Raw genomic sequence first — 27014 nt, 5'->3', positions numbered from 1 at the left:
AATAATCCACTAGGATGCAACCAAGAGCTCAATCACTACATCATTTCAAGTGAATCAAAAAAGTGGTGGGAAAGAAGTCTGACTGGATTATGGGGGCAAGAGGAGACAGCACCTCAAATTCTTTATGAAAAGTTGGGAGAATTACAAATAAATATATATATTTAAGTGGAGATAGCAAACATAGACTTTATTTTTAATTCTAGTATAACTGACATTCAGTAGACTGCGCATATTTAAAATGTACAAGTTCAAAATGTACATGTGGATAAGCCCATGAAACCATCACGACATGCAAGATAATGAATGCATCATCTCCTAAAATTTTCTCCTGTCCCTACATTATTTCTCCCTCCCACCACTCCTAACCTCTGGAGGTGCAGTAAGATGAAAGCCTAAGTTTTTCGGATGCCACATAGCTATTAAATTCATCCTTCCCTTTTACCTTCACTGTGACCGAGCGGGTTCAAACCTCTGTTCTTCCTCCCCAGAACATGGCAATAGTGCTGGTCTCCAGTTTCATGCATCTTGCTCTGCCTGTGACCTCTAATCCAGCCTCTACACACAACTGCCCCTGTTTAGATTAAGGTCAAGTCAAAAGTCCTCAACATGACCTAAAGGACCCTTCAGGATCTGCATCCTGCCTACCCCTCAAACCTTTTTTCTTGCTATACTTCCGAAAAACTAAAGTACATGCCAGGTACCGAATGCACTTTCCCATGTCTTTTCATAAGCTCTTTTCTTGGTTTGGAACAAACAGCCCTAGACTCTCCCCAGCCCCAGGAAATCCCTACTCATCCTTCCAGAATCTAGGCTGGTGGTTCCCAACCAGGGGCCAATTTTGCCTCTCAGAGGATATTTGACAATGTCTAGAGACATTTTCTGTTATCATGACTAAGCAGGGAAGGGAGGCTGCTACTGTTCTATAGTTGGTACAGACTAGGGCTGCTGCTAAACATCCTACATTGCACAAGATAGTCCCCACAACAAAAAATTTTCCAGCCCAAAAAGTCAATAGTGCAGAGGCTAAGAAGCCCTGATCTAAATTAAAACTCAAGCATTCCATTTTCTGTGAAAGCTTTCCCTGCCTGCCCTCCATGTCAAGTCCCTTATTGCTGAAAATCATACCCTAATACCCGGAGCATACATCTATTTCAGCATTTATCTTGCTGCAGGATAAGGTTTGATTTACTTGTTTGTCTGCTCCATTAAATTATAATTGCTTCAAAAGCAGAGACCATCTTTTTTAATCTGTAGCTCTCTGGTGTGTAACAAAAGAGCTCACTCACTATTTTGTAATTAAAATTTAAATAACATATCTACATTTAATAATAAATGAACAAAATAGAGAAAGAAGCACTTATACTCTTGGCTCTATCACAAAAATCCTTTAAAAATTACATAAATAATACATGTTTCATGTAAAAACATTAGGAAATACAAGCAAGAGGAAAAAAACAAACAGAAAAGTAATTTTTAAATAGGCAGAGGTACCATCTAAAGACGGAAAAGATAAACCTACAAAGTAAATTTGAGAATTCTGAAAAGGAGTGCTAGTATTTTTATAGTACCAATCATGTTATGGACTTTCTACTTACTTGAGAACAGCAATCTCTTGAACTGTTATAGCCCTTTTATCTTTGGTTCCCATGTAGGAGAATATATTTGGCTTGACTCTGGTAATACAGACAGAAAATCATCTGAAGACACATACCGTAAGAAAATCATCTTTCTTATAATTTAAATTTTGAAATAAATATACTTAAAAACATAACACAGTAAGAGAAGAATGAGGAGACACTTTATTTAAAAAAATGAATCCAGGAAAACATAAACTAATATGTAAGCTAGAAAAGTAAGTGATAGCTGGGCATAGTCCCAGCTACTCAGGAGACTGAAGGAGGATTGCTGGAGCCCAGGAGTTCAGTTCAATGCCAACCTGGACAACACAGTGAGACCATAACTCACGAAAAAAAAAAAGTGAATGATGCCCGAACAATTCCCTTTTTAGCAGAACCTCAGAATATCTGTGGCTACTAGTAAAAAACTGGTGTTGTTCAAAGACTTGGCTAGCCAGTAAGAAAAAAGGAAATAATGCACTTCCTATTGATCATCTCCAATTCATTAGATTACATAAAACTGTGAAAGTAAGGAAAAATGCATTCTAGTGATATAATGTACCACTTTGAAAATTTTTTATATTCATTTTTAAAAAGTAATAGTGTATGAATTTTCCTTAAATGTATGCTATGGCTTTGTAAAAAAAAGTCAAATGCTAAATCAGGAATCTGAACAGTTTTAATATAAAGATACAAGGAAGCTAGTTAACTAAGACATATTTTATTAACTGCTCCATATGAAAAGGAAAAAAATAGAAAGGATCTCTTGAACCCAAGCAATCCTCAACTCCAGATCTCAGAGGAACTTCTTCCCCTACTGTCTGTTCCCATCAGGAACAGCTTATTCTCCCTGGCTCAATTTACAGACATGGTACCACAGACTCTCTCCCAGGGAGCTAATAAATAGAGCAAAAAAAAAAAAGTTACTTAATTGGATTCCATGTGTTATTGGCTGAATTATATCCCCCAAAATTCGTACGTTGAAGTTCTGGCCCTCAGTACCTCAGGATGTAACTGTATTTGGAGACAGGGCCTTTAAAGGGGCGATTAAGTGAAAACGAGGCCTTTTAGGGTGGGCCCTAATCCAATCTGACCATTGTCTTCGTAAGAAGAGATTAGGACATACACACAGACACCAGGGGTGTGTGTGCACAGAGGAACAGCCACGTGAGGACACAGTGAGAAGACAGCCACCTGCAAGCCAAGGAGAGAGGCCTCCAAAAAAACCCAAACCTGCCAACACCTTGACCTTGGGACTTCTAGCCTCTAGAAATGAAAGAAAATTAATTTCTGTTGTTTAAGCCACTCAGTCTGTGGCTTATTGTGTTACGACAGTCCTAGCAAACTAATACACTGCGTTACCATATTTAAACTGAGTTAAATATATATTAGAAAGCAAATTTCCACAGCATACAGATTTGCTGTGGTGCCTGCAACCATTTCTATTTTTTAAAAAAGCTTCGGCACCTTGCCCACCCTCAGAGATCCAATCTCTGCTGTATTTGCACTCGCATGAGAAAATCTAACTGGTCTCAGGTTTTCCATTTCATCAGCCTCCAACAATTGAGAGCTCCCAGTTTGGTAAAGCCAGCTTTTGCAACCACGTCAAAGTACAGGCTTTCTGGGGAGAAAGTTAATTTTTATTTTCAGTCAGATGGACTGGTAACTGTCAACTGTGAAATATTTACTAACAGAATTTTCACCCTGAAGTATTGGCAATATGCATGGGGATCAAAGAAAATTAATTCACCTATTGCCTAATAAAACTATCACTGGGAAGCACATATGCTATCTATGATTTATGCCCCTGCTCCTTTTTCCATTATTGTGGAAAGAGGAAAATACATTCCTGGTGTTTGATTTTGTATGAGCATAAGGACAAGATACTAACCTTAAATATTTGGAGAGTACGTTAATAGCATCCATGGTGTCTTTGTTTTCCTTGTATAGTACAAAGTGGCAGTAACTTCCCCTAGATTTTGGCCAAGAATGTTTTCTTGGATCTTAAAAAAACAAAAAAGGAAACATTATACATACCACAATAAAAGTTATTTGAGGTTTTTCTTACGAAACCCTTCAGAATTTATTTTTCACTGTAGAACCTTTCAGCGAGAAATCAGGTCTAGACTGACAGGAAATATAGGTTAAGTGGTTATATCTATGCGGACTATAGGCATTAAACCTTCTGTGACTGGACGCTTAACATTTTCTGTCCGTATTTAAAATCAAAAGCTAAAATGCAAGTGGTGTGAAAGTGACTCAGACTAACCAGCAGTCTTCACACAGGAGGGGTGTGGCAGAGGCCCCATTGGGGGGCTCCCCCTTCCCCCAGCCCCCGGCCATGTTACTTTAGCAGCATGTGTCCGACAGGTGGGCTGACTAGCTCTCTGGAACACATGCATTCCAGAAGGAAACAGCAATTAGTTCAGAATCCACAAGACTTGCTTTATATCTACAGTCAGGTGTTCACGCATACGCAGGCTGGATGCCTTATGGTGGTAGTGGGGGTGTTGAGCAAAGCTTGTGAGGAGTTGCCTCAGTGACAAGATTAGATTTTTTTCCAAAGGCTATTTCCATCACAAAAGTTTGGCTAATGTCTACCTGACAGAGGGAGAGTAGCTCGCATTCAAGACTAGATTGTCACTCCTGGGGAAAAGGAAACTAAAAATCAAGCCAGGTTAAATGCTAACTTCAGAGCTAGTGTTACTTCAATTGTTCAACTCTTTTGGAAACCGACAAACATTGCATGACCTTGGAGAATCTAATTTTTAAAACTGTTCTTTCAATTGAACATTTCAGTTATGCTATAATCTAAAAACTTATCAAGGCAAAAGCACTGCTTGATAGGTTAGTGATTTAAGCTACAATGTAAAGAACAAAGAATCAGTAAACCATCTTAGAAAACTGCCATAGCATATATGCCTAGTGAATCACTTTTCCTTCCTGATTAATACGTGAGTCTTTTCTGTCTTGGACAGAAAACTATTACAAGTATTTTTTTAGCTCTTGGTGTGAATTCGTCACAATTTCTTTAGAAAATTGTTGAGTAGAAATAATAGCTCACTGTCAGTTAAACAAAGTTGTCTATGCTTAGCACTCGTGACAAAATCACTGGCATTTCACTTTCTCTACATGAAATGCCAAGCGCTCTTACCTGCTGCAGTTCTGACCTCTGTCCAAGTGTACAGCATGAAGAGCACAAGAGAGCAATGTTTAATTTATAATATTAAAGTGTTTTAGAGGTGAACATGCAAATGATGGCAATGGTAGGTTTATATCGAGGACTTCTACAGCACCTGGTAGTTATGTGGTGGGTTAACAGCCACTTAGACATGAACAATGGAATGTTGTGGAGGCAAACAGTGAACAAGTAGAAAACTCACCTACGCGTACAGCCTCCCTGTCCTCAATCCCTTCACAATGGGCATGTCAGTTCATGCTCAAAGCTGCATGGTCTGTACCCATGGGATGTAGCAAAAGGTTTAACGCTAAAACACCAATTGCTTCCCCATCCAGAGATTTGTTTTCTTCAATATGGGAAGACACGTACCAAAATACCATTTGTGATTATGTTTTGGTAGCAAGACTGCAAGTATTTATTGCTTTGCTTTGGGCTTTTCTGTGTTTTATGAGTCTTCCTGCATTGAATTATAAAGATTTTTTATTTGAAAAGTGTTGAATGATTATTATATAAAACAGTTATCTAAATTCTTTATAGATTAAAAGAGATTTAAGAGATGATTTAGAGACTTTGCCATGAGTGCAGTGCTCTGACCTTGTTTTTTTTTTTGTTTCAGCTTATTATGGGGGTATAAAATTTAAGGTTATGTATATTGTCCATGCCCCCCCTTCCCGAGTCAGAGCTTCAAGCGTGTTCCATTCCCCAGACAGTGCACATCGCACTGATTATGTATGTATACACCCATCCCCTCCCCACCCCCCACATCTGCCCGACACCCAATTGGTGTTATTCCCAAATGTGCAGGGAAACCAATTTGCTGGTGTGACCTTGTTTTTTATCATTTACTTTAACAAGCTATCTGTATGTAAGAGACATTTTTGAGATAGAAAAAAACTGGATGTGCAGTGGGTATTATATATTAAGAAATTATTATTGATTTTGTTGGATGTGATAATAATAGTTTGGAGTTTTAGTCATTATCTGGTAAATACATACTTAAGTATTTATGAGTGAAGTAATGTGTTACACAGAATTTGCTTTAAAAATGCCCCAACAAGAAAAATAAAAGTAGGAGAGATCAAACTGAAACAACAGAATGTTGATAATCTCGAAGATGGTTTATGGGTACATGAAGAGTCCATATACTACTTCCTCTATTTGTGTGCATGTTTGAAAATGTCCAAATAAAGTTTTTAAAAACATTTGTGATCAAAGTTGATGAAGTGTAGCTACATGTTTTCTTAATGACCCCTTCAGTGCCTTCACAATTAAGTATAATGGGAAGAAATAAATGAAGCCACAAGAAAATGAAATGTTGTTATACCTTGAGAGAAACCATGACAACCGAGTATGAGTTTTGGCTCCTAAGCATGTATCTTCCATTAGCAAATCTAAGCACTGAGCATGCATATATTATCTCTTCTGCAAATAACAGATACAAGTATGGATTCTTTTTCTAGGTGCACTCAATATACAAAATAGTAACCATATGCATTAACTGGGAATATTCTGAATAACAGAAAAAAATCAATGAGTCTTAACTTATTTTGGGCAATTTGTTTGACTTTATAAAACTCCAATCCCTAAGCAGCATATATTTAGCTTAACAATTAACTGAATTTAAAATTACTTGCAGACATTTTTGAGACATTCTGATTTATAATGCAAATGCAAAGAATTCTCAGGCTGGGTAATATGGTTCCTATTTGCAAAAGGTTGCTTACACCTTCTGAAGGTCTAACATATTAGTCTGGTAGAAACGGAAAGCAGATAAAAGGGAAACCTAGCTCAAGAAGATCCATGTATTGAGCACAAAGATCCCCGTGAATAAGGAAGGAAAAATGTTTATAGCTTGAGAAAGATGACAGGATGGGATAACATGCGGAACATTCTTTCCTTCTTATTCAAGGTCATTCCCACAGCCACACCCCAGCACATCAACCTTTCGGCTTCCTCAGAGATCCTGCTCCTTCCATTATCTTTATTTTATTACTCTACTCCTTAAATGTTCACCCTCCCTCTCCACTGGCTCTCTCCCTTCAATATACAAATACCTCACAACACTTTCATCTTAAAAGCCAAACCTATGTTCCCCTCTCCTTAACCATGTTCCCTTCCCTTCTCCTTGTCTTTGCCATCTCAGTTGGCTGTGTAAACTGGTTTCCAACCTCATCATTCCACTAAAACTGCTCTGGCAAAAAGACAACATTGATTTCCACGTTGCTAAACTGAAGGATAGATTTCAGAGTTCTTAACTTGCTGGACCTCTCTGTAGCATTTTCCACTGCCGAGCACTCCGATTATTGGGATTCCCTATTCCTGTGGATTCCCTAACACGAGTCTCTCCCAGAGAACTTCTCTGTACTGTCTGGCTCTCCCTCCTGAGTCTCTGGGGATCCCTAGATCCAGGAACCCCTCCGAGGAACCATTCATTTTCAGGAAGTATAGAGAACCTGTACATATCACAAGGCCAATTTTTTTTTTACATAAGTCTTTAAAAACAAGTTCTTAGAGGCATTTGGAATATATACTATCTACCTTAAAATATAAATTAATTTACCTGCTTATGTAATAGTTACATGGTATTTTCAGAAAAATACCATATGTGTGCTTTGGTAGGGTACAGCAACGTGCCCTGTCAGACTGGCTAAACATACAAAATAATGTCTGAGTTTTAATAGTTGGTAATTTGTGGTGTTTGGGCACTATGATTTAGAATCCACCACATCTATATTTTAGGGTCTACAGTTCTATTGGAGAAAGTTTAGGCTAATAATATTGCAAATCTGCTAGATAATGCATAAACCATCAATAACAATTTATATCAGGGTTTGGTAGTAAAAAAAAAAAAAAAAGCTTAAAAATATTACAAATTGCAAAGCTTTGCAATGATGCTTTAAAAGCTAATTCACTGCAATGCAAGGTGGCCCAGGAGGACAAGCTGTCTGGTAGTGTGCTCTATTTGCAGGGCCATGAACGACAAACTCCAGATACCAGCTCCCCTTCCTTTCCCAGGGGCGTTTACTTCAGGCCACTTGCATTGTGTGGGGGAACTGGGTCTGTAAAAGGTGAATGCAAGCTCCCAAGTGCCTGTCTGGGCCGGGAAACCACCTTCCACCAGGAGCTGGGAGGGATCACCTCAGACAGCAGAGATTCAGTCCATCTTTGAATAAATGCCACAACACCTCAAGCCCAAGAGGTGTGGAGCTCTAGGCAAGAGGTGATCCAACCTGACCTGCCTTCATGCTGCTTTTTAAAGTGAGAAATTAACATTTTACTGAACATGTCCAAAGGGAGATGGGGAAGAGTAATTCACAGCACACAGCTCAGTGAAATACTTGGAATATCTTAAGGAAATTTTGTATTGAAAAAAATGAAAAGCAAGCGTGGCCTAAGAAGAGAAGTGTGGATAAAAACAGAATATGAGAAATTTGGCACCAGTCACTTAAAGAAGGAAAAGGGTAAAACCCCCCCCCCCCCCAAAAAACAATAATGGCCTGCAAATGCCCTCCCTCCCCTCACAAAACCTAGCATCTCCTAGGAAATGATGATCGTTTCTAAGCAACCAGTCAAAAAAATATAGCTTTTGCCTTTTCCAATCTGCTTCCTCATGACCCCGGCAGGCTTCCCACCTGGGTTCTTTGAGAGAATGAAGACCAAATACCCTGAGGCATCACTGTATGTAGAAATCACCTTCTCTCCTCTATATCCAGAATAATTCCTAGCTATCCTACCATCCTTGGGAACAGCTGCTCAAGTCATTTTCCACTGGGCTTACCTCTCTTGAGCCATCTTGACTGAAGAAAGGCTGCTATGGTGCTATTTTATACTGTGACCCAGACAATACAGAAACACACCGTAACCATGACATTAGTTTGCAGATTGAAAAGTGATTAACAACGTGTGCCCCAAGCAGTTCCAGAACATACCATCTTGATTTTCCTTTTAGTATCCACTGAGACCTGGCTTCAGATCTCCTCCTCCTCCCCAACTACTCAGATTTCTCATTTCTCTATCAATATCCAGACTTGTTAATTTGACTAGATTGTTTTCTCAGGCATAGTTAAATTTTATTTCTGTTCCCTTTTTTCTTATGCCCTCTTATTTCACTAGAAATGTGGTTATAACCATTAAGCTTCATTCACAGTATTATCTTTTAAATTAACCTAAGAGAATACTGACAAAGCTCTAATAATTAACAGTCTTTTGTTACATAGTCTTGGCAAGTTCTGCTCTAATAAATGTATCTAGAAATAACTCCATTAATACGGTCCATCACTGGTAGGGGAGGAGGGTAAGGAAATAACTTTTTCCTGTTGCAATTTTCATTAAGATTTTATCTGCTGATCTCATAGGTAAAAGAAAAAAGTCACTTAATTATTCTTAAACATTATATGCAAATAGAGATTTTCACGGCTGTAGAAAACATTAGAAGGTAAGTATCAGAGTGATTCACTGTACACCCATTTCAAATGAATGATACACAGTGAAGATGGGCAAAGACAAAGGGGAGTCTTTCCATCGATCCCACGTCTTTTATGTGCGACTAAAGAAGGTACTCACAGTTGGAAAGCAGTAACTCTTTCAATAAAGGGATCTTGCAGGAAATATGCCACTGGGATAGGTGACAAGCATTTTTTGTTCATCTGAAAGCTTTCTTTCCTCCATTAAGAACACAGAGTGAGCAATAACCCTTCTATTTTCTTGACTTGCCACCCAGCCCACTCTGCTCTTCAGGGAACGTACCAAATTCCCAAGGCTCGCTCTCTCTTAGGTAGCACATAATTTCAGCAAATCTTTACTCACATATAAGACTTAATGCCCCCTACCAGACAGGCAGGCTGCAGGACTGTGTTGGCATCTGAAACAATAATATTCACCCTTCTCTGAAGGAGTGACATGATCAGTATCCTTTTGTGAACAGCAAAGTAGCCCTTGAGCATGAACAGGTGACCGAGGAGCAGGGTCTGCCTCTCTGGGCCGTCTGAGTGAGAAGCCAGTCACTCACACACTTACTTGCCAAAGCCTTCCTTCCAGCTGCGTGGTAGGCTACAATGTATTTCTTCCCCTCTCTATCCTCTGTTTTTGTCTCTAATCCTGGAAACAGAGATTTGATAGCTTGATGGATGACGGTTCTTTTCTCTTTGGTGTCCTCAATAACCTATTGAAAAAACAGATAGTGACACCACTAACTTAACAAACATTAAATAGGGAAGTAACATAGTGAATTAGTAAAAACACTGCTCACCTTAGCAATGATGCGAAATAACAAAAGTACCTGGGTATGATCTCAGAAATATTTTAGAGCTTCACAATACTGCAAATCCTAGGAGCCTGCTGATGGAGAACGTCCATCAGCCAGGCACTGCATCGAGCACTGCCGGTTCATCCATCACTTTTATCTAATCCTTGTCATTGCCCTGTCATACCACCATTATAGTCCTTTAGAGATGAGGAAAATGAGGCCGGGAGACGTTAAGGAACGTGCCTAAGGTTGCACAGCTGGAGGGTGGGAGAGCTGGATCTGAGATCCACACTGTCTGGCCCTGGAGCCACTATCACAGATGCTCCCCCACGGTCTCTGCTGCACAGACACCTCAGAGCTCACAGGTGGAAACGTAGGCAAGCCGGGCCCTTGGTACGTGAGAAACTCAATTTTTCCAATAGTCCAATCTATTAATACAACTGCCACCTACTGAGTTCTATCCTATACAAATTCTTTTATAGTGAGGTTCTAGCAGTTGGTTCACAATAAAAATCAACATAAAGAAATGCAGACTTATTAGTTACATTACTGTGTCAGTTTTCAAGTGTGTCTCACACTAGGAAACACATTTTACTTCCTTACTCAATAACCACAAATATGTGTGTATATGGCCTGTTGATTAAAAAAATTGAAAAAAATTTCACAAAAACATATGCTTGCTATGTGCAAACCACAAATATTTTCTATTTTATTTTTTTTCCATTAAAAAATCCTGGTTGAGACCCACTAAATTGACCTCATAGGTTGCAACTTGCAAGCTGAAAACATCAAGATATACAACAACTGCTACTGGCTAAACTTGACAATATTTTTTTTTTCCCCAAGACTCGTGGGCTAGAGTGTAGTGGTATGATTATAGCTCACTGTAACCTCAAACTCCTGGCCTCAAGTGATCCTCCTGCCTCAGCTCTTTTGTAGCTGGGACTACAGGCTCATGCCACCACATCCGGCTAATTTTTCTATTCTTTTGTAGAGACGGAGTCTCACTCTTGCTCAGGCTGGTCTCCAACTCCTGGCCTCAAACAATCCTCCCACCCCAGCCTCCCACAGTGCCATGATTACAGGTGTGAGCCACCACCGTACCTGGCCTAAACTTGACAATATCTTAACAAAACAAAAAATGTAAAAGTAAACAACCTACATTGCAATTAAGGGTAAGTGACTTCTTCATATCAAAAAGTGAGTCTAGATCTGAAATTACTGATAGCAGTGAGTTAGAATCATAGTTGGTGTATATGAATACATATTTAGACCTCAAAAATTCACAAAGTCCTTTCTTCTCATTTTATAAATGAGGAAACTTGCCCATAGTTTATGCCTTTTAAAAGTAAAAACTTTCAGTAGATGGCACAACCACAGTTTTTAAGATGATAGCTAATTTTGCCACATGTGTAGGAAAATGTATATTATGATAAAACTCTGCATTGTACAAGCAAGGGAAATCAGAACCATTCCCCCTGGACTGCTCTCAAAACCTAGTCCTAGGAATTTTCTCCTTGACATTGCTGAAGATTTTATTTATGGGTAAATTCAGTAACTGAAGATCCCTAAAGTTGTAATACCACATACTTTTGGGAAGTCTGGGTGGGGTAAATTGGTACACAATGATTTTAGTATAAACTTAAAATTTTAAATATCTCATGCTGCAAGATTCTTAAAGTCTTGTAACACATTTACTTTATGCTATAGACACCACCTAGAGCTGCTCTATCCACTATGGTAGCCAGTAACATCATTTGATAACTGAGCACTTGAAATGTGTCTAGTTTGAACTCACATGTGCTATCAGTGTAAAATAACACTGGAGTTTAAAGACTTAGGGAAAAAAAGAATGTAAAACATTTGATTAATAATTTTAAAAATATTGATAGTATTTTGTACTAGGGCAAATAAAATATATTGCTATAATTAATTCTACCCCTTCTTTTTACTTTTTAAAATGTGGCTACTAGAAAATATAAAATTAAAATATGGCTTGCTTTATAATTCCACTGGATAGCACTAATCTAGAAGAATAAAATTTCCATAACAAAAAGCTTTGACAAAGGCATTTACTATTCTATTTAGAAACTGAGCTCTCCATTTCTGGAATAGCAGAGTAGACTCAGGATAAGCAAAGAAATCCTCCCTTCCTCCACTTCTTCCCCTTCCCAGAGCCCCATCTGAGACCAAGAAGCTGCTGAAGCCAGAGTATGAACAGGGTCACACACCTGACCATCAAGCAGCAATGGTCCTATTACAGTAGACATTGTATACTGTCACTCTGTGGTTCTAAACAAGAGATTTCGTTTTTGATTTTTGGTCACTGCAAAAAATTTTTAAACAAAAATGTAACTTTTTGGCTGGGCATGGTGGCTCAGGCCTATAATCCTAGCACTCTAGGAGGCCGAGGCTCGACTATTACTTGAGCTCAGGAGTTTGAGACGAGACTGAGCAAGAGAGAGACCCCATCTCCACTAAAAATAGAAAAATTAGCCAGGCATTGTGGCACACACTTGTAGTCCCAGCTACTTCGGAGGCTGAGGCAAGAGGATCGCTTGAGCCAAGGAGTTTGAGGCTGCAGTAAGCTACAAAGAAGCCACTGCACTCTAGCCAGAGCAACAGAGTGAGACTCTGTCTCAAAAAAAAAAAAAGTTACTTTTCTTGGACCATAGTTTTATATGGGATACTGGCTACCTGCCGTGATAAAAACATTTTTAGTGTGATGCCCTTTTAGATTCAAGAGGAGAAGGTCACCCTTTTGATAACCATTGTAATTTTTTCAACGGACACTTATTAACACACACCCAAAATGAAACAATGAAAACCCTAAAAATATTTTCATATATTTTTGGACCATTTACCTCGATGGCAACACTGGTTTCCTTATTTTTAAAAAGCTGGAGCTCTTCCAGTCGCTGCTTTTCTTCGGCTGTCAAAACTGTAAATGTATCTTCTGAAGGATCCTTTAAAATAACCATGAGAACTCACAGTGAATCATATACAGAATTCAAGGCTATTATAGCTGTATATTTCTAAGATCTCTAGGAAATGCTGTTTTTATCCAGAAGGTGACTTTTGCTAGAGAGCTACCTCCTCATCCATTGGAACAGATAAGTCATCCAAATGGCTGATCCGTCCATCTTTTCCTATCTCGTGAACAACGAAGTCGGAGTATCTGATGAAAAGAAAACACAAACTTTCAGAGGATTAACGTATTGTTTCCTATTAGTTGGATAAAGTTCATCAACATTAAGCCTTACTATTGTGCAAAACAAGGAATTAAAAAAAAATCTTCGATAAAAAACCACTGAGTTATCTTTTCTGGTTTCTTAATGAATGTTGAGCCACACCTTGTCTCAGGTTTTACATGAGACCTAAAAGAAAGACCCTCTGAGCTTCTAGAATATTATTCAAGAGACACGCATAAACAAAAGCTTATTAACATTACTCTGTGATCATACACAGTCCACACTAAATTGAATCATAAAATACAGTAAACAGTTAATTAAATCAGAACCCAGTAAGTCTGCCATGAACTACCCTGAAGCTTCTCTTTATGTTAAATACTTTACAGGTATTATTTAAAAATCCTCTCAACAATCCCAATGTGGTACTATAATCCATTTTTTGGATAAGGATACTGAGTTTCAGAGGAGTTAAGTAACTATTATTTTAAGTGGCTAAACTGGATTCATACCTGGCTCCAAACACCACCTTCCACCATAGATGCAAGAGTTTAAGGTGAAAGAGTTTAAGATTATACAACAAATTCTACAGAAAACTTGAAGCCATGTAAACGAATTTATTTTAACAAAATGAACAGCACCCATCTACATAATAACAAATGCATGCCACTGAGAAATTATTTTTACTTAAACAATTCTAGAAAGGATCTTCCCTTGATAAGAACTAACCATGACTTCTATTTATTTTAAAATATTAAAAAATACAAGACTCATCCATTTAATCATTCAGGCAGCTTTTCTTTATCCTATTTCTTTTTGACCATCAGTGTGGACAACCTTGGTGATAGAAAGCTAAGTGGAAGAATATACTGCTGATGTCTCTGTAAAGAAAAAAAAAAACCTAATACAATCAAAATAACTTCATATATAAACTACACAAACCTTTCTTTTAAGATTCCGGAGAACCCTTGATGAGGACTTACGAACTTGGTGATGCCCACATCAAGTTCAGTGAGTCCGTGCTTCATCATGTCTGCAAAGCTCTCTGCTTCCTCCTCCTCCTCCTCCTCTGAAAGGCCATCTTCCTCCTCCTCCTCCTCTTCTTCCAGCTGAGCCTCAGAATTCTTTTCATCTTTCCCAGCACTTACAGCTTCAGGAGCTCCAGGCCCATCTTGACTGTTGGGTAGAGAGTCGTCCCCCAGCCTGTCGAGACCTCTGGTCGGACTGCATTCTGACATCTTCTGTTTTTTGGTCTCCTCAGCTGGGGCCCCACTGTCATTATCTTCCACAACAAGGGACCCACGTTTCAGTGACATGCCAGTCATGTCTGTCATCTCCATCTTTAAGGCTCCAAGAAAACATTTAAGAGAACCTTTGAGGGAGGAGGAAAAAGTAGGAAGTAACAATAACCTATAAAGAAGTCAGTTTCAGCAAACAGAAGGACAGTTAGCTTTGTTTATACGGTCCTAAACATCACTTATATAATTCTTCCTAATGTTGGCATATGCTTTTGGTTGGATAGAAAGCTGGCACAACACTTCTGCATGGAACTTGACAATGTGCATCAAAAGCCTTAAAAATATATATGCTCTTTGACCCAGAATACCACTTTTAGGAACTTATCTTAAGAAAATAAGAAAGTGCTTATAGTTTTAGCTCTAAAGACACTCATCTCAGTGTTTTTATATTAGCAAGACAATTAAGGGTACATAAAAAATTATGGGTACACAAACTGAATAATATGCAGGAACAGTTGACTAGACTGGGAAAGGCGGTTTCTTCTAGGAGAGGGTCTTGGTGGCTGGGGACAGTAGTGGAAGACTTGCTATTCTCACTCAATACCAGAGTTGTATCATTTGACTTTTGTTTCATATATATGTATCACCCCTTTTGAAAAACTGATTAGGCCAGGTGCGATGGCTCATACTTACAATCCTAGCACTCTGGGAGGCCAAGGCAGGTGGATTGTTTGAGCTCAGGAGTTCGAGACCAGCCTAAGCAAGAGCGAGACCCCCGTCTCTACTAAAAATAGAAAGAAATTAGCTTGACAACTAAAAATATATAGAAAAAATTAGCTGGGCATGGTGGCACATGCCTGTAGTCCCAGCTACTCGGGAGGCTGAGGCAGGAGGATCATTTGAGTCCAAGAGTTTGAGGTTGCTGTGAGCTAGGCTGACATCACGGCGCTCTAGCCCGGGCAACAGGGCGAGACTCTGTCTCAAAAAGCAAAAACAAAGCCGGGCGCGGTGGCTCACGCCTGTAATCCTAGCACTTCTGGGAGGCCGAGGCGGGTGGATCGCTCGAGGTCAGGAGTTCGAGACCAGCCTGAGCAAGAGCGAGACCCCCAGTCTCTACTAAAAATAGAAAGAAATTATCTGGCCAACTAAAAATATATATAGAAACATATTAGCCGGGCATGGTGGCGCATGCCTGTAGTCCCAGCTACTTGGGAGGCTGAGGCAGTAGGATCACTTAAGCCCAGGAGTTTGAGGTTGCTCTGAGCTAGGATTATGCCACAGCACTCACTCTAGCCGGGCAACAGAGCGAGACTCTGTCTCAAAAAAAAAAAAACCACAAAAACCAAAAACTGATTAAATAAAACATTATATAACTACATTTACCCATACCATAGTAAAAAAAATAAATTAAAAAAAAGGGTGGGGAGGCCAAGTGCAGTGCCTCACATCTATAACCCTAGCACTTTCAGAGACTTGGGTGGGAAGATTGCTTGAGACTAGGATCTGGAGACCAGCCTGGGCAAAAAAGTGAGACTCTAACTCTACAAAAAATTTAAAAATTAGCTGGGTATGGTGGCACGTGCCTCTAGGTCCCAGCTACTCGGGAGGCTGAGGTGGGAGGATTGCTTGAGCCCAGGAGTTTGAGGCTGCAGTGAGCTATGATTGTACCTGTAAATAGCCACCACACTCTAGGCTGGGCAACATAGTGAGACCTTGTCTCTTAAAAAATTAATTAATTAAAAATGGTACATTTTGTTGTATGTATTTTACCACAATAAAAAAATAAACAAGGGCGGGGGTGGTGATGGAAAATAAATAAATAAACAAGAAAAACTAGATTATCATTTAAATGGCTCATATACAATTTACTGAGCAAAAGCCTAAAAAGCCACACATACTTTCTCAGCACATAGCAGCTGGAGAGGGGATAAACATATGGCAATCAAAATAATCAAAATAAATACAGGAGTTTGGGAGGCTGAGGCAGGAGGATTGTCTGAGGCCAGGCGTTCAAGACCAGCTTGGGTAAGAGTGAGACCCTGTCTCTATAAAAAATAGAAAAATTAGCCAGGCATGGTAGCACCTGCTATAGTCCCAGCTACTGGGGAGGCTGAGGCAGGACGATCACTTGAGCCCGGGAGTTTGAGGTTGTAGTGAGCTATAATCATGCCACTGAACTCTAGCCCCCAGGTGACAGAGCAAGACCCTATCTTAAAAACAACCAACCAACCAACCACACACAACAGTATCCCAGACCTCAACTGCCTATCTAACTGACCTTCTTTGATGCTCTTACTGAAATAGGGATAAAAGCTTTTTCTATATTATACAGGAGATGCTAAAGTTAACATAGTAAGGAACTTTGTAGACATATCTATAAAGAATGTAAATGAGCAGAAAATGAATATTCTAGTTCTCCAAGGCCTGGTTAACAAAAAACCCACCTACACATGCATCTACAGCAAAATAAGAATAATGACGAACTAAATTTTAAGAATCCACATTTGATCTTGCCTCACTGTCAAAAGTCAAGAACAAAAAGGAAAGTAAAAGAGAAGTGCATATAAAAAGTAAAAGCAAAAATGGATTTATTATGGGAGGGTAAGTGTGCTGGATGACAGGGCTGGGTCCAGGCAGAGTATGCTCATGTGGCCCATAGGTGCCAAGAAGAAGGCCCCGAAACAGCCCAAGCAGCAGGCCAAGGAGATGGGCTAGGAAGATGAGGCTTTCAAGCAGAAACACAAAGAGGAGAATAAACTCCAGGAGCTAAAAGCCAATGGTAAAGGGCCCCCAGCCACAGGTGGAGTTAAGTAATCTGGCAAAAAGTAAGCTGTTTCTTGTGTCTGAGGCAATGGTGACCCTTGATTCCACCCTCATTTAACCATCTGTATTCCCTGCCATACCATCTTTTGCCATCTATAGCTAAAAAAAAAAAAAGAAAAAGAAAAAGAAAAGAGGCGGGCACGGTGGCTCACGCCTGTAATCCTAGCACTCTGGGAGGCCAAGGCAGGTGGATCACTTGAGGTCAGGAGTTCGAGACCAGCCTGAGCAAGAGCGAGACCCCGTCTCTACTAAAAAATAGAAATAAATTATCTGGCCAACTAAAATATCTATAGAAAAAACTAGCCGGGCATGGTGGCGCATACCTGTAGTCCCAGCTACTCGAGAGGCTGAGGCAGTAGGATTGCTTAAATTAAGCCCAGGAGTTTGAGGTTGCTGTGAGCTAGGCTGACACCACGGCACTCACTCTAGCCAGGGCAACAAAGTGACACTCTGTCTCAAAAAAAAAAAAAAAAAAAAAAAAAAAGAAAAATGTCAGTAAAATCAATTTCCTTCAAAAGACAAAAATTTAAATACAGAAAATGGAAGAAACAAAGAATCTGAAATAGAAGTAGATTACAACTACTACAGTTACAGAAAAGTATCTCTAATTCAAATAAGAAAGCATTTATTCTTTGTCCTGAGCAGGTTTATGACATGCTGATGCAATTTCTCACTTTGTAGCAACAAAGCTGCCCTTCGAGCTTTTGCACAGGTGAAGGAGATAAAAAGGGACCAGGGCTTACACAGGAACTACGGGAACACACAGAAGACATCAGAGGGGTGGGGTGACAGTGTTAGAGAAAACCTAACAGAAGACTAAAACACCTAAGCCATGTTTTGATGACCAGGGAAGAGGACCAAGGAAAGCGGAGAGAAGGGTGTTTGGGGTTGAGGGTGCAGCATGTGCAAAGGCCTGGGGGCCTGGGAGAGCATGGAGCACTGGAAGAACCCCAGGAGCTCATCACCCACTGGGGAGGGTGAGACACACAAGGAGAGGATGGAGTCTGGAGTGGGGAGATGGCGGAAGCTACACCGGGCTAAACAGAAGGAATTTCATCCTGAACACCAGACCACTCCTGGGTTCGTGAGTTAGAAATATTTTGTGGCACCCCTTTGATGAAGACCAGTAAGAGGGTACAGCTGTAATCTACACAAGAAATTAGTGCACCCTGATCTAAGGATTAAGCAAGGGAGACAGAATGGAAGGAACATTTGAGAACATTTAGGAAGTGGTAGGGACAGGACTGGGTGACAAATGTGGGAGGAAAGAGGAAATACTGCCGGATGGCTAAGGATGGCTAGAGTTTCCTGCCCTGGGGAACTGAGAGGACAGTGCAGCACTTCCTGATATGGAGGGCCCAGGAAGAGGAGCACGTGGTGAGAGAAGATGAGCCCACCAACAGTCCCGTGGTGTTGCAGGTACCTGGGGAACATCCAAGTGGATATATCCTGTAGATAGTTACCACATACCCTTACCAAAAAACCTGCAATGGCTCCCAATGACCATATAAGGTCCCTGGCTGGCATCACAGGATCTACCAGAAGATCCTGATATCCTTCCAGAGGCCAGAATGGTCAGCAGGGAGGAAAGCGTGGCTGATGATAGCCATGCATAAAGCTTGACTCAGGGACGTTATGGTCAGCAGAATGTCCACCTCCCTTATGCAAGTCACCTCCTCAACAACCTTAGAGACAGATCTTAGTTTTGCCATTTACTAAGTGAGTCACTTAGCCTCTCTAAGCCTCAGTTTCTTTCTCTGTAAAACTGAAATATGATGACTTGGTCAAGAGTTTATAATAGCTCCTCATATTCAACTGTTGGTCCTTAATATTTACAATATTTACTGGATGATTTACATAGCAGAGCTGTATTGCTGAATCTGGGGAAGGAAAAAAAAGCTTCTTAAGCTTCTTTTGTTTTCTGGGCTAACGATTAGACATGGTTTTCTCCGTCAAACACCATTTAATTTTAAGAGACTCTCAAACACTGCCAACAGCACTACATAAACAGGTCTTTAGGTTGGCAGTCTTTTTCCTGATATTTGTGGACACTTCTCTGATCTTTTTCTATTCTTGTTTGTTTGTTTGTTTTGAGACAGAGTCTTGCTCTGTTGCCCAGGCTAGAGTGCAGTGGAGTCATCATAGCTCACTGTAATCTCAAACTCCTGAACTTAAGGGATCCTCCTGCATCAGCTTCTGAGTAGCTGGGACTAAAGGTGCATGCCACCACGCCCAGCTAATTTTTTTTTTTTTTTTTTTTTTTTTGCAGAGGCACAGTCTTGCTCAGGCTGCAAGTGAACTGCCAGCCTCAAGCAATCTTCCTGCCTTGGCCTCCCAAAGTACTAGGATTATAGGTGAGAGCCACCCTACCCAGCCTGATCTCCTTTTCTTGATCTATCTAATTGCAAAGACAAGCTCATTAACTAAATTCATTTTTGTATTTCAGATAAAATTATATTTTTCATTTAAATCAATGGCCTATCACACAGACATTAATTATTAAACTTTATATATAGCATCAGTGATTTTAAATCATTTTATATATATGTTGCTAAGTTCTATCCCATAGACCCAGAAGCTGAGAGCATATTTATTAGAACAGCTGTTCAAATTTCTGGACTAGTAGAGGCAGAACTCAAATTACATAAGCAGGAACTATAGGAAAGAGAAGACTGAAATAGAATATAATTTTTAAATTGGGCAGAGAGAAGAGGAGAGAGAGGTGATCTTGTAAACATGGAAGAGGCCCAAAAGAATTCAACAGAAAGATAAAAGAACCCTGACCAGCCCAAGGTGAGAGGCCTAGGGAAATCAGGTTTGCAATCAGGAAAATCCAAAGATACACATCCAAGCATTCTATCTTGAAGATGTAAAGTGACTGGCTTTAAAGGGGAAGGGGGAGCTTTATGAGTTTTTTGTTGTAGTAAAAAACATTTTTAAAAAGAAACATGCTGCACAAATACACTATCCATGACATTAATATAGTAATGATGGTGCCTTAACTGTCAAGTAAAATCACTATAGACCAGGAGCCTGATTCTGCAACCAAGAAGAGAACAAACTCCACTGAAAGTTTCCCATGAATGTAAAAATCCTACACATTTCTTTGGAGGGAATACTAAAATAATGGTTTTTATTTCCTCTGCACTCCAAATGAGCCAAATGAAAATAGAAATATTATAATTTTTATGAGATTTTTAAACCCGTTTCATTAAAATATTAGATTCATGAACTGTTTTTAAAATCCTCTATACCTACAAAAGTAGAGTTTAGCATTTCCAAATTTTAATACAACACTCACAACAGTCCATTAACATTATTTCCTCCAAAATGAACATCTGAAAAGAGCCACATTAGTCTTAATCCTGTATCTCAAAACTCTGCATGACTTGGTCTTTTTATACACATCTATCCTCCAACCTCTGCAAATTGGCAATAATCTGTCTAGTTCTCACATTAATGAGCACTTTCTGTGGGGCAGAGCACACACTGCATTCTGATATGCGAAATCGATGTCTCTCAAAGTTGTTCATTCCACAAGTATTTATTGAGCAAGCCCTGTGTGTCTGGCACTGTTGTAGACACTGGGGGAAACGGGAATATTTCCTGCCCTCGTGGAGCTTACATTCTATTTGAGGATATACCTGAGAATAAAATTAAATTAACCTCAGAACATGCAAGCTACAAAGAAATAAAGCAAAGGGGTTGAGAGTAAGCAGGGTGCTTTTTAGTGAAACCTGTCTAAGGAGGTAACTTTTGAGCAAAGATGAAGGAAGAAGTGGACAAGAAAAGGTGTGTGTGGGGAAAATTCCAGGCAGCCCCCAACAGCACGTGTAAAGGACCCCAGGCAGGAGCAAACTTAGTCCACTGTAAGAGCAGCTGAATTGTTATTTCTCTCTCCTATTTGGGTGCAAAAGCTGTTTCATTAATACAGCACCTGCACTGCCCCAGCCTCTATCAAAAGACGTGTTCAAAGGGGTTGTTAAATTAATAAATACGACTGTTGGCTACTTTCCTAATGATTGTACATAGTAATTGCATATCCATCCGCTCTTCAAAAAGGGTATACAGTCTGATTTTCGACAGATCCCTCAGTAGTCAAGTATCACCAGGCCACTAGGACATCAATATTTCACAGATTAGAAGCTTGAAAAAAAAAAAAAGCACTTAGCAATCTTATATTTTTGGAGCGGAAAAAAAGTGGTCTGACAACGGGACCAAGTATTTGAAAAACTAAACTCTCTGGCAGCCCCACTTCTTGGCAAGCAACGAAGATGTATGCTACTTTTAAAGCCCTCAGTGCAGGGCTGACGGCGGGGCTCGGTGCGGATGAGTCTCAGCCCGCACAGCCAGACGTCCAGGCACTCAAGCAACCACCGAGCACGGGGCTCCGGGCGCCCAGCCTGTTCGCTCCTACTCCGGGCAAGCACACAGAACGAGCAGTCCCTGAGGGCCTGCCTGGCACGCAGTGGGCTCACAATGAGTGGTGATGCAGGACTGCAAGGACGAAAGCACGCGGGCTGGACCCACAGGACTGGCCGAGCGGTGGGGGAGCTGTGAAGGGCCTCAGGGGAAAGGCCGGCCTGGGAGGGAGAAGAGTTTAGGGAGGGTCCGGGGCAAAGAAACGGGGCGAGAGGGAAGGAGACCTAGGGGCTGACGGCGCCGCGGGGAGAGGGAGAGCGCGCGGGCGCGGCCCCCTGACGACCGGCCGGAGGGGCGCGGGCTCTCCCCGGAAAGGAGGCGCCGCGGGCTCAGAGCGCTGCCGGGCCGCCTTCCCGGTCCCCCACAGCCTCTCCGGGCGGGGCCCCGGGGCCGGGGCGGGCCGAGGGCTGGCCGCGGAGCCCTGGCGGCCGCGGGGAGGCCGCGCACTTACCCGGAGCCTGGGGGCGCGGCGCGGGCCGGGCGGCGAGGAGGCCGGCGCTGCGCTCGGGGCGCAGGAGGGCGGCGGCGGCGAGGGCCACTCGGAGGAGCCTGCAGCGAGGGAGGCCAAGCATAGAGAGCGCGCCCGCGCGGGGTCTGCGGCGCTCTGGCAACCGGGCTCGCACACGTGCGGCGCAGCAACGCGCCGGGGCCGCAGCCCCTCCCCCGGGCGGAGCCCGCTCCTCGCCGTCCGCCCCGCCCCCCGCCGCGAAGAGGCCCCGCCCACGAAGAGGCCCCGCCCACTGGGTTCGCTCACGCGGGCTACCGGGCCGTGGCTGCTTAGTCCCAGAATCTGGGGCAAAAGGTGGTTTTGTCAGGCCTGTGAGAGTTCTTTTAGACGTTTAGGACGTCCAAAGCCGGAATTGACATATTATTTGGTAGTTGTATCCCAGTAAGGATTTCTTCCGCATAGTTGTGGCCCTCTCTTATTTCACCACAGTTAGTGATGCTGCAAAGGGAGTCACTTCAGGGACCATACTGGTCTATGTAGGATTCCTTCCACGTGGGGGATCCAGAAGCACCATTTCTCGGCTTCTTACCCTTCCTGTTTGACAGCTCCCCAATAGGATCTGTTTCAAGAAAACTCATCCTAGTTTATGCTTCTGTGTAAAGAAAAAATTAGTTCCTCTTCCCGTGCTCTCCAAGTAGCACACATCTCCAAGTAGCACACGTTTACTGACCAAATCCAAGCCCCTAATAGTTTTTCAGATCTAATATTTTGCCAAACGTCAACCCTGAGTGAAAAACCAATGTTATTTCAAGTCCTTATATTTCCGCTAGACTGGTTTTTAAAACGTGGATTTAGTGTGGGCATCTGGTCAACTGAGTCATAGATAATTATGTCAGAGTGGTGGGGTTTTATGCTGCTTTCCTCTGAGATTATTTACTTCAGTTAAGTACCTCTATTTTTTTTCTGGCCTTAGTTCTTTCAGATCACTTGTCCTTGGGCTATGGTTAGGTCATTGGTTAATATCCCAGTAATAGCAAATGCAAGTATTTGTACCACAACAAAGTAATAATTCAATCCTAAACTCTTAATTTTTTTGTATACTTTAAAAAGTACCTTCTCAGTGTCCTAGGCCTAGGTAGTGGTATCTCATCACTGTTTTGATTTGCAAACACCAAATGCTGGTGAGGATGTGGAGCAACAGGAACTCTCATTCATTGCTGGTGAGAATGCAAAATGGTACAGCCACTTTGGAAGACAGTTTAGTGGTTTTTTACAAAGCTAAACATACTCTTAAACCATGTGACTCAGCACGCACCCTTGATTTACCCAAAAGGGTTGAAAACATGTCCACATATAAACCTGCACACAGATGTTTACAGCAGCATTATTCATAACTCCCAAAACTTAGAAGATGTCCTTCGGTAGGTGGATGGATAAACTATGGTATAGCCAGACAATGGAATATTATTCAGCACTAAAAAGAAATGAGCTTAGCAGTCCATGACAAGACATGGAGGACACTTAAATGCATATTACTAAGTGAAAGAAACCAATCTGAAAAGGTCATGTACTGCATGGTTCCAACTATATGACATTGTGAAAGAGGCAAAACTATAGAGACAGTGATAAAATTGGTTTCCAGGCATTAGGAAGGAGGGAGGGATGAATGAGTGGAGCACAGAGGAATTTCAGAGCAGTAAAACTACTCTGTATGATCCCCAAATGGCAGATACATCATTCTACATTTGTCCAAATGCATAGAATATACAATATCGACAGTGAACCCTAATGTAAACTATGGTCTCTGATAATTATGTGTCAATACAGGTTCATCAATTGTAACAAATGCCCCACTCTGATGGGGGATGTTGATAATAGGGAAGGTTATACATGTGTGGAGGTAGGGGGAAAGCTCTGTACCTTCTTCTCAATTTTTCTGTAACCTAAAACTGCTCTTAAAAAAAATCTTCTCTGAGATTGTGGCCCAACTCCTCACAAACACATTCAGAGGAGACTTTTCATATTTCTTTGGCCATTAGCTGAGTCTATGGTCAAAACTTACCTTTTTTACATTTCAGCCTAAACTGCCTTAGACAAGGTCCAAGTGAAACACATATTTTTAGTTTTCTGTTTTCTAAAATGGGCAACTCTTGGCTTTTATGCTTAAATTAACACAGAAGTTCAAAGCCTCTCCCCTCTTCCAACTTGCTCTAATAAAGATTTAACAGTTGAATGTTCTCATCAACTTTAAAATTCCATCCTAACATGTATATTGTGTATAATCCACAGTATCCTGCTTTCAACTCTGCACCAGCACCATGGATTGCTAAGTGCCTAGCACACACTATTTATCTCTTCTTTCATCCCCTATTATTGCCTTGTATTCTGTCCAACTTTGATGCTTTTCTTCACGCTCCAGTTCATTGTTCTCTATGTTCCCTCAGTCATTGCAAACATTTCTGGTGTTGAACTGATACACTTAATCTTAAATTATTTATTTCAATGTCTGTTTCCTTTACCAGAAAGTGAATTTTTCAGAAGCAAAAATTGGGTTTAGGACAATCTTTTTTCTTCTTTAATTTTATTTTTAATTGTTTTTCAGAGTTATACATGTCTGTGATTTAGAGTCAAATAATTCTATAGAAACTTTGTAAGGTTTGCAAGGAAACAGCAGGGACAGTAAGGGACCTCTTCCCTTACCTGTTTTTACCTTCTCAAAGGCAGTCATTTCACTTCTTTTAACTGATTATTTTGGTATTTACTTTCATCTCTCTATATAAATGTGCTTGTATTGCTATTTCTTGATTTTTCACTTTTAGATATTACGTATTGACTTCACTTAATGTAAAATGAAGGTTTAGCTCTCCTTCCTTCCTCCTTCTCCACCATACTTCCTATCCTTCCACATGCCTGATATAGTTATATTGTACTTTTTTTTCTGATTTGTGTTTACTTGATTATTCACATCTTAGGTAAATGTTATTCACATCTTAGGAAAGTAGGAAACTATGATTACTTCTCTTCTCCTACCCAGCTTTTTGTTTTTCCTCTAGTTCATAATGATCTTATTTTGGTTTACTATTCATCACTACATCAAACCCAAACTCCTTAATGATTGTTTGAATCTTCCCCCTCCAGAGGTTTAGATAGATGAGGTTTTCTATCAGTTTCATCTTTCTAAAGGAGTCTCTTCTGGAGCTTTCTGACCTTCACCAATCTATACCTAGTGCACAGTTGACAGGGCATCTCTGTTTACTTTTCTCTTGTGTTGTACCTTTTGTGTCCTATATCCTAAGTCTTCTTTTTTTCTTGGTTTACTGTCTGATTTTGGGAGAGCACAACCTTCAGTAGTCTCCTGAGAAAGGAGTAAATGAAAGCTAAATATTTTGAGATATTGAATGTCTAAAAGACATATTTAATCTTACATTTGATTGATTGTTTATTAATCAAGATAGAATTCTAGCTTTAAGTAAATTTCCTTTTCTGTACATACTTGCCAGTAAAAAATAAATGAATAAATAGATAAATAAAATTCCTTGTGAAATTTGATCAAATTGCTCACCTGTCTTCTGGCTTTCTTCATTGCTGTTGAGAAATCCAAAGGTATTCTGATTCTTGATCCTTTGATCAGTTTCTCTCTTTGGAAGAAATAACAAAGGGTACACGGTCATAGTTTATAATTTAGCCCTGTAAAGTTATAATTGGAAGTTGGGAGAAGAGAGTGAACCCCTGGGAGAAAGAGCACACAGAAATAGGAGGGAAAAGATAAGACCTCACACTGGGAACTGAGGGGTACAGGGAAAAACAAGGAAAAAGGATAAATATGGTGTGGTCACATAAAAAAATCAGGAACAAAGCCAAAAAAATGAAACCCAGTGCCTTAGTGCTTTTGAGCTGCTATGACAAAATATCATAGACCAGGTGGCTTATAAAGAACAGCCAGTTTTTCTTCATTTTGTTTTTACCCTCAGTATCCTGCAGTTTCAAAGTGATAAGCTTTGGAGTGGGTCAATTTTTGTGAATTGTGCTGGACAATCAGTGGGCCATTTCAATTGGTAACTCATGTTCGGGTTTGGGGAAATCTTCATGAATTATTTTCTTGATGATCCCTCCCTCCCCAACCCCTGCTCGTATTTGATTTTGAGATGCTTACTTTTCTTTTTATTTACTTAATTTTAACATTTTTTCTAAGACGGGCCATCACTCATTGGCGTGCAGTGGCATGACATACCTCACTGTGACCTTGAACTCCTGGGCTCAAGAGATTCTCCCGCCTCAGCCTCCTGTAGCCTCAGTCCCTGTAGCTGGGACTACAGGCACCCAGCAGCATGCCTGGCTAATGGAATTCTTGTTTTTCATATTTTGGACTCCCCTGGAGTGATCCTCTAATTTATTATCTTTTCTTTCCTATTTTTCATTTCTTTGTCTCCTAGCTTATTTTTCCCCTAGGGTATTTCCCAACATTTATCTTTCAACCCTTGAGCTTTCCGTTTCTGCTATCATATTTTTTGTCTCTGAATGCTCCTTTTTAAATAGTATCCTTTTCTTGTTTTATGCTTGTAATGGTAACTCATATCTTAGGACGTCAATTATATATTTATGTATATATCTACATATAAATATATATTTGAATTTTCTTTATATATTTGAGTTTTCTTTATATATATACACATATATGTGCATATATATTTGAGTTTTATTTTCAGTGAATGGTTTCTGTTTCTTCTAAGGGTTGCTTTCCCCCCCCTGTTTTGGTCTCTATGGTATGGCCTTCCATGTTAGCTTGTTTATAAGGTTGTCAAATCCCGGGTCGCCCACCTACCCCTTGCTGCTAGGTAACTCCCATTCCTCCT

General features: G+C 40.5%; 1 protein-coding gene across 3 annotated transcripts in view; it reads right to left on the bottom strand.

Annotated features, from left to right (window-relative positions):
- Positions 1-25789, bottom strand: part of PUS7 (pseudouridine synthase 7) — a 45854-nt gene extending 20065 nt beyond the window's left edge. Inside the window, exons 1-7 of one of the 3 annotated variants that reach the window (XM_045564969.1) lie at positions 25724-25789; positions 14173-14602; positions 13136-13220; positions 12907-13008; positions 9814-9958; positions 3508-3619; positions 1596-1673 (exon numbers count right to left, since the gene is read on the bottom strand). In XM_045564969.1, the coding sequence (XP_045420925.1) occupies positions 1596-1673; positions 3508-3619; positions 9814-9958; positions 12907-13008; positions 13136-13220; positions 14173-14570 (920 nt within the window). In that variant the 5' untranslated portion in view covers positions 14571-14602; positions 25724-25789. Of the gene's footprint in view, positions 1-1595; positions 1674-3507; positions 3620-9813; positions 9959-12906; positions 13009-13135; positions 13221-14172; positions 14603-22164; positions 22338-25723 lie in introns of those variants that run through there. The other 2 variants (XM_045564970.1, XM_045564967.1) reach the window with 2 other exon arrangements.
- Positions 25790-27014: the final 1225 nt, after the last annotated feature.

The sequence above is a fragment of the Lemur catta genome, chromosome 11 (genome assembly GCF_020740605.2).
Source record: "Lemur catta isolate mLemCat1 chromosome 11, mLemCat1.pri, whole genome shotgun sequence".
Lineage (NCBI taxonomy): Eukaryota > Metazoa > Chordata > Mammalia > Primates > Lemuridae > Lemur > Lemur catta.
Note: the sequence above shows the minus strand (reverse complement) of the source record. Positions and strands in the feature narration are given on the sequence as shown.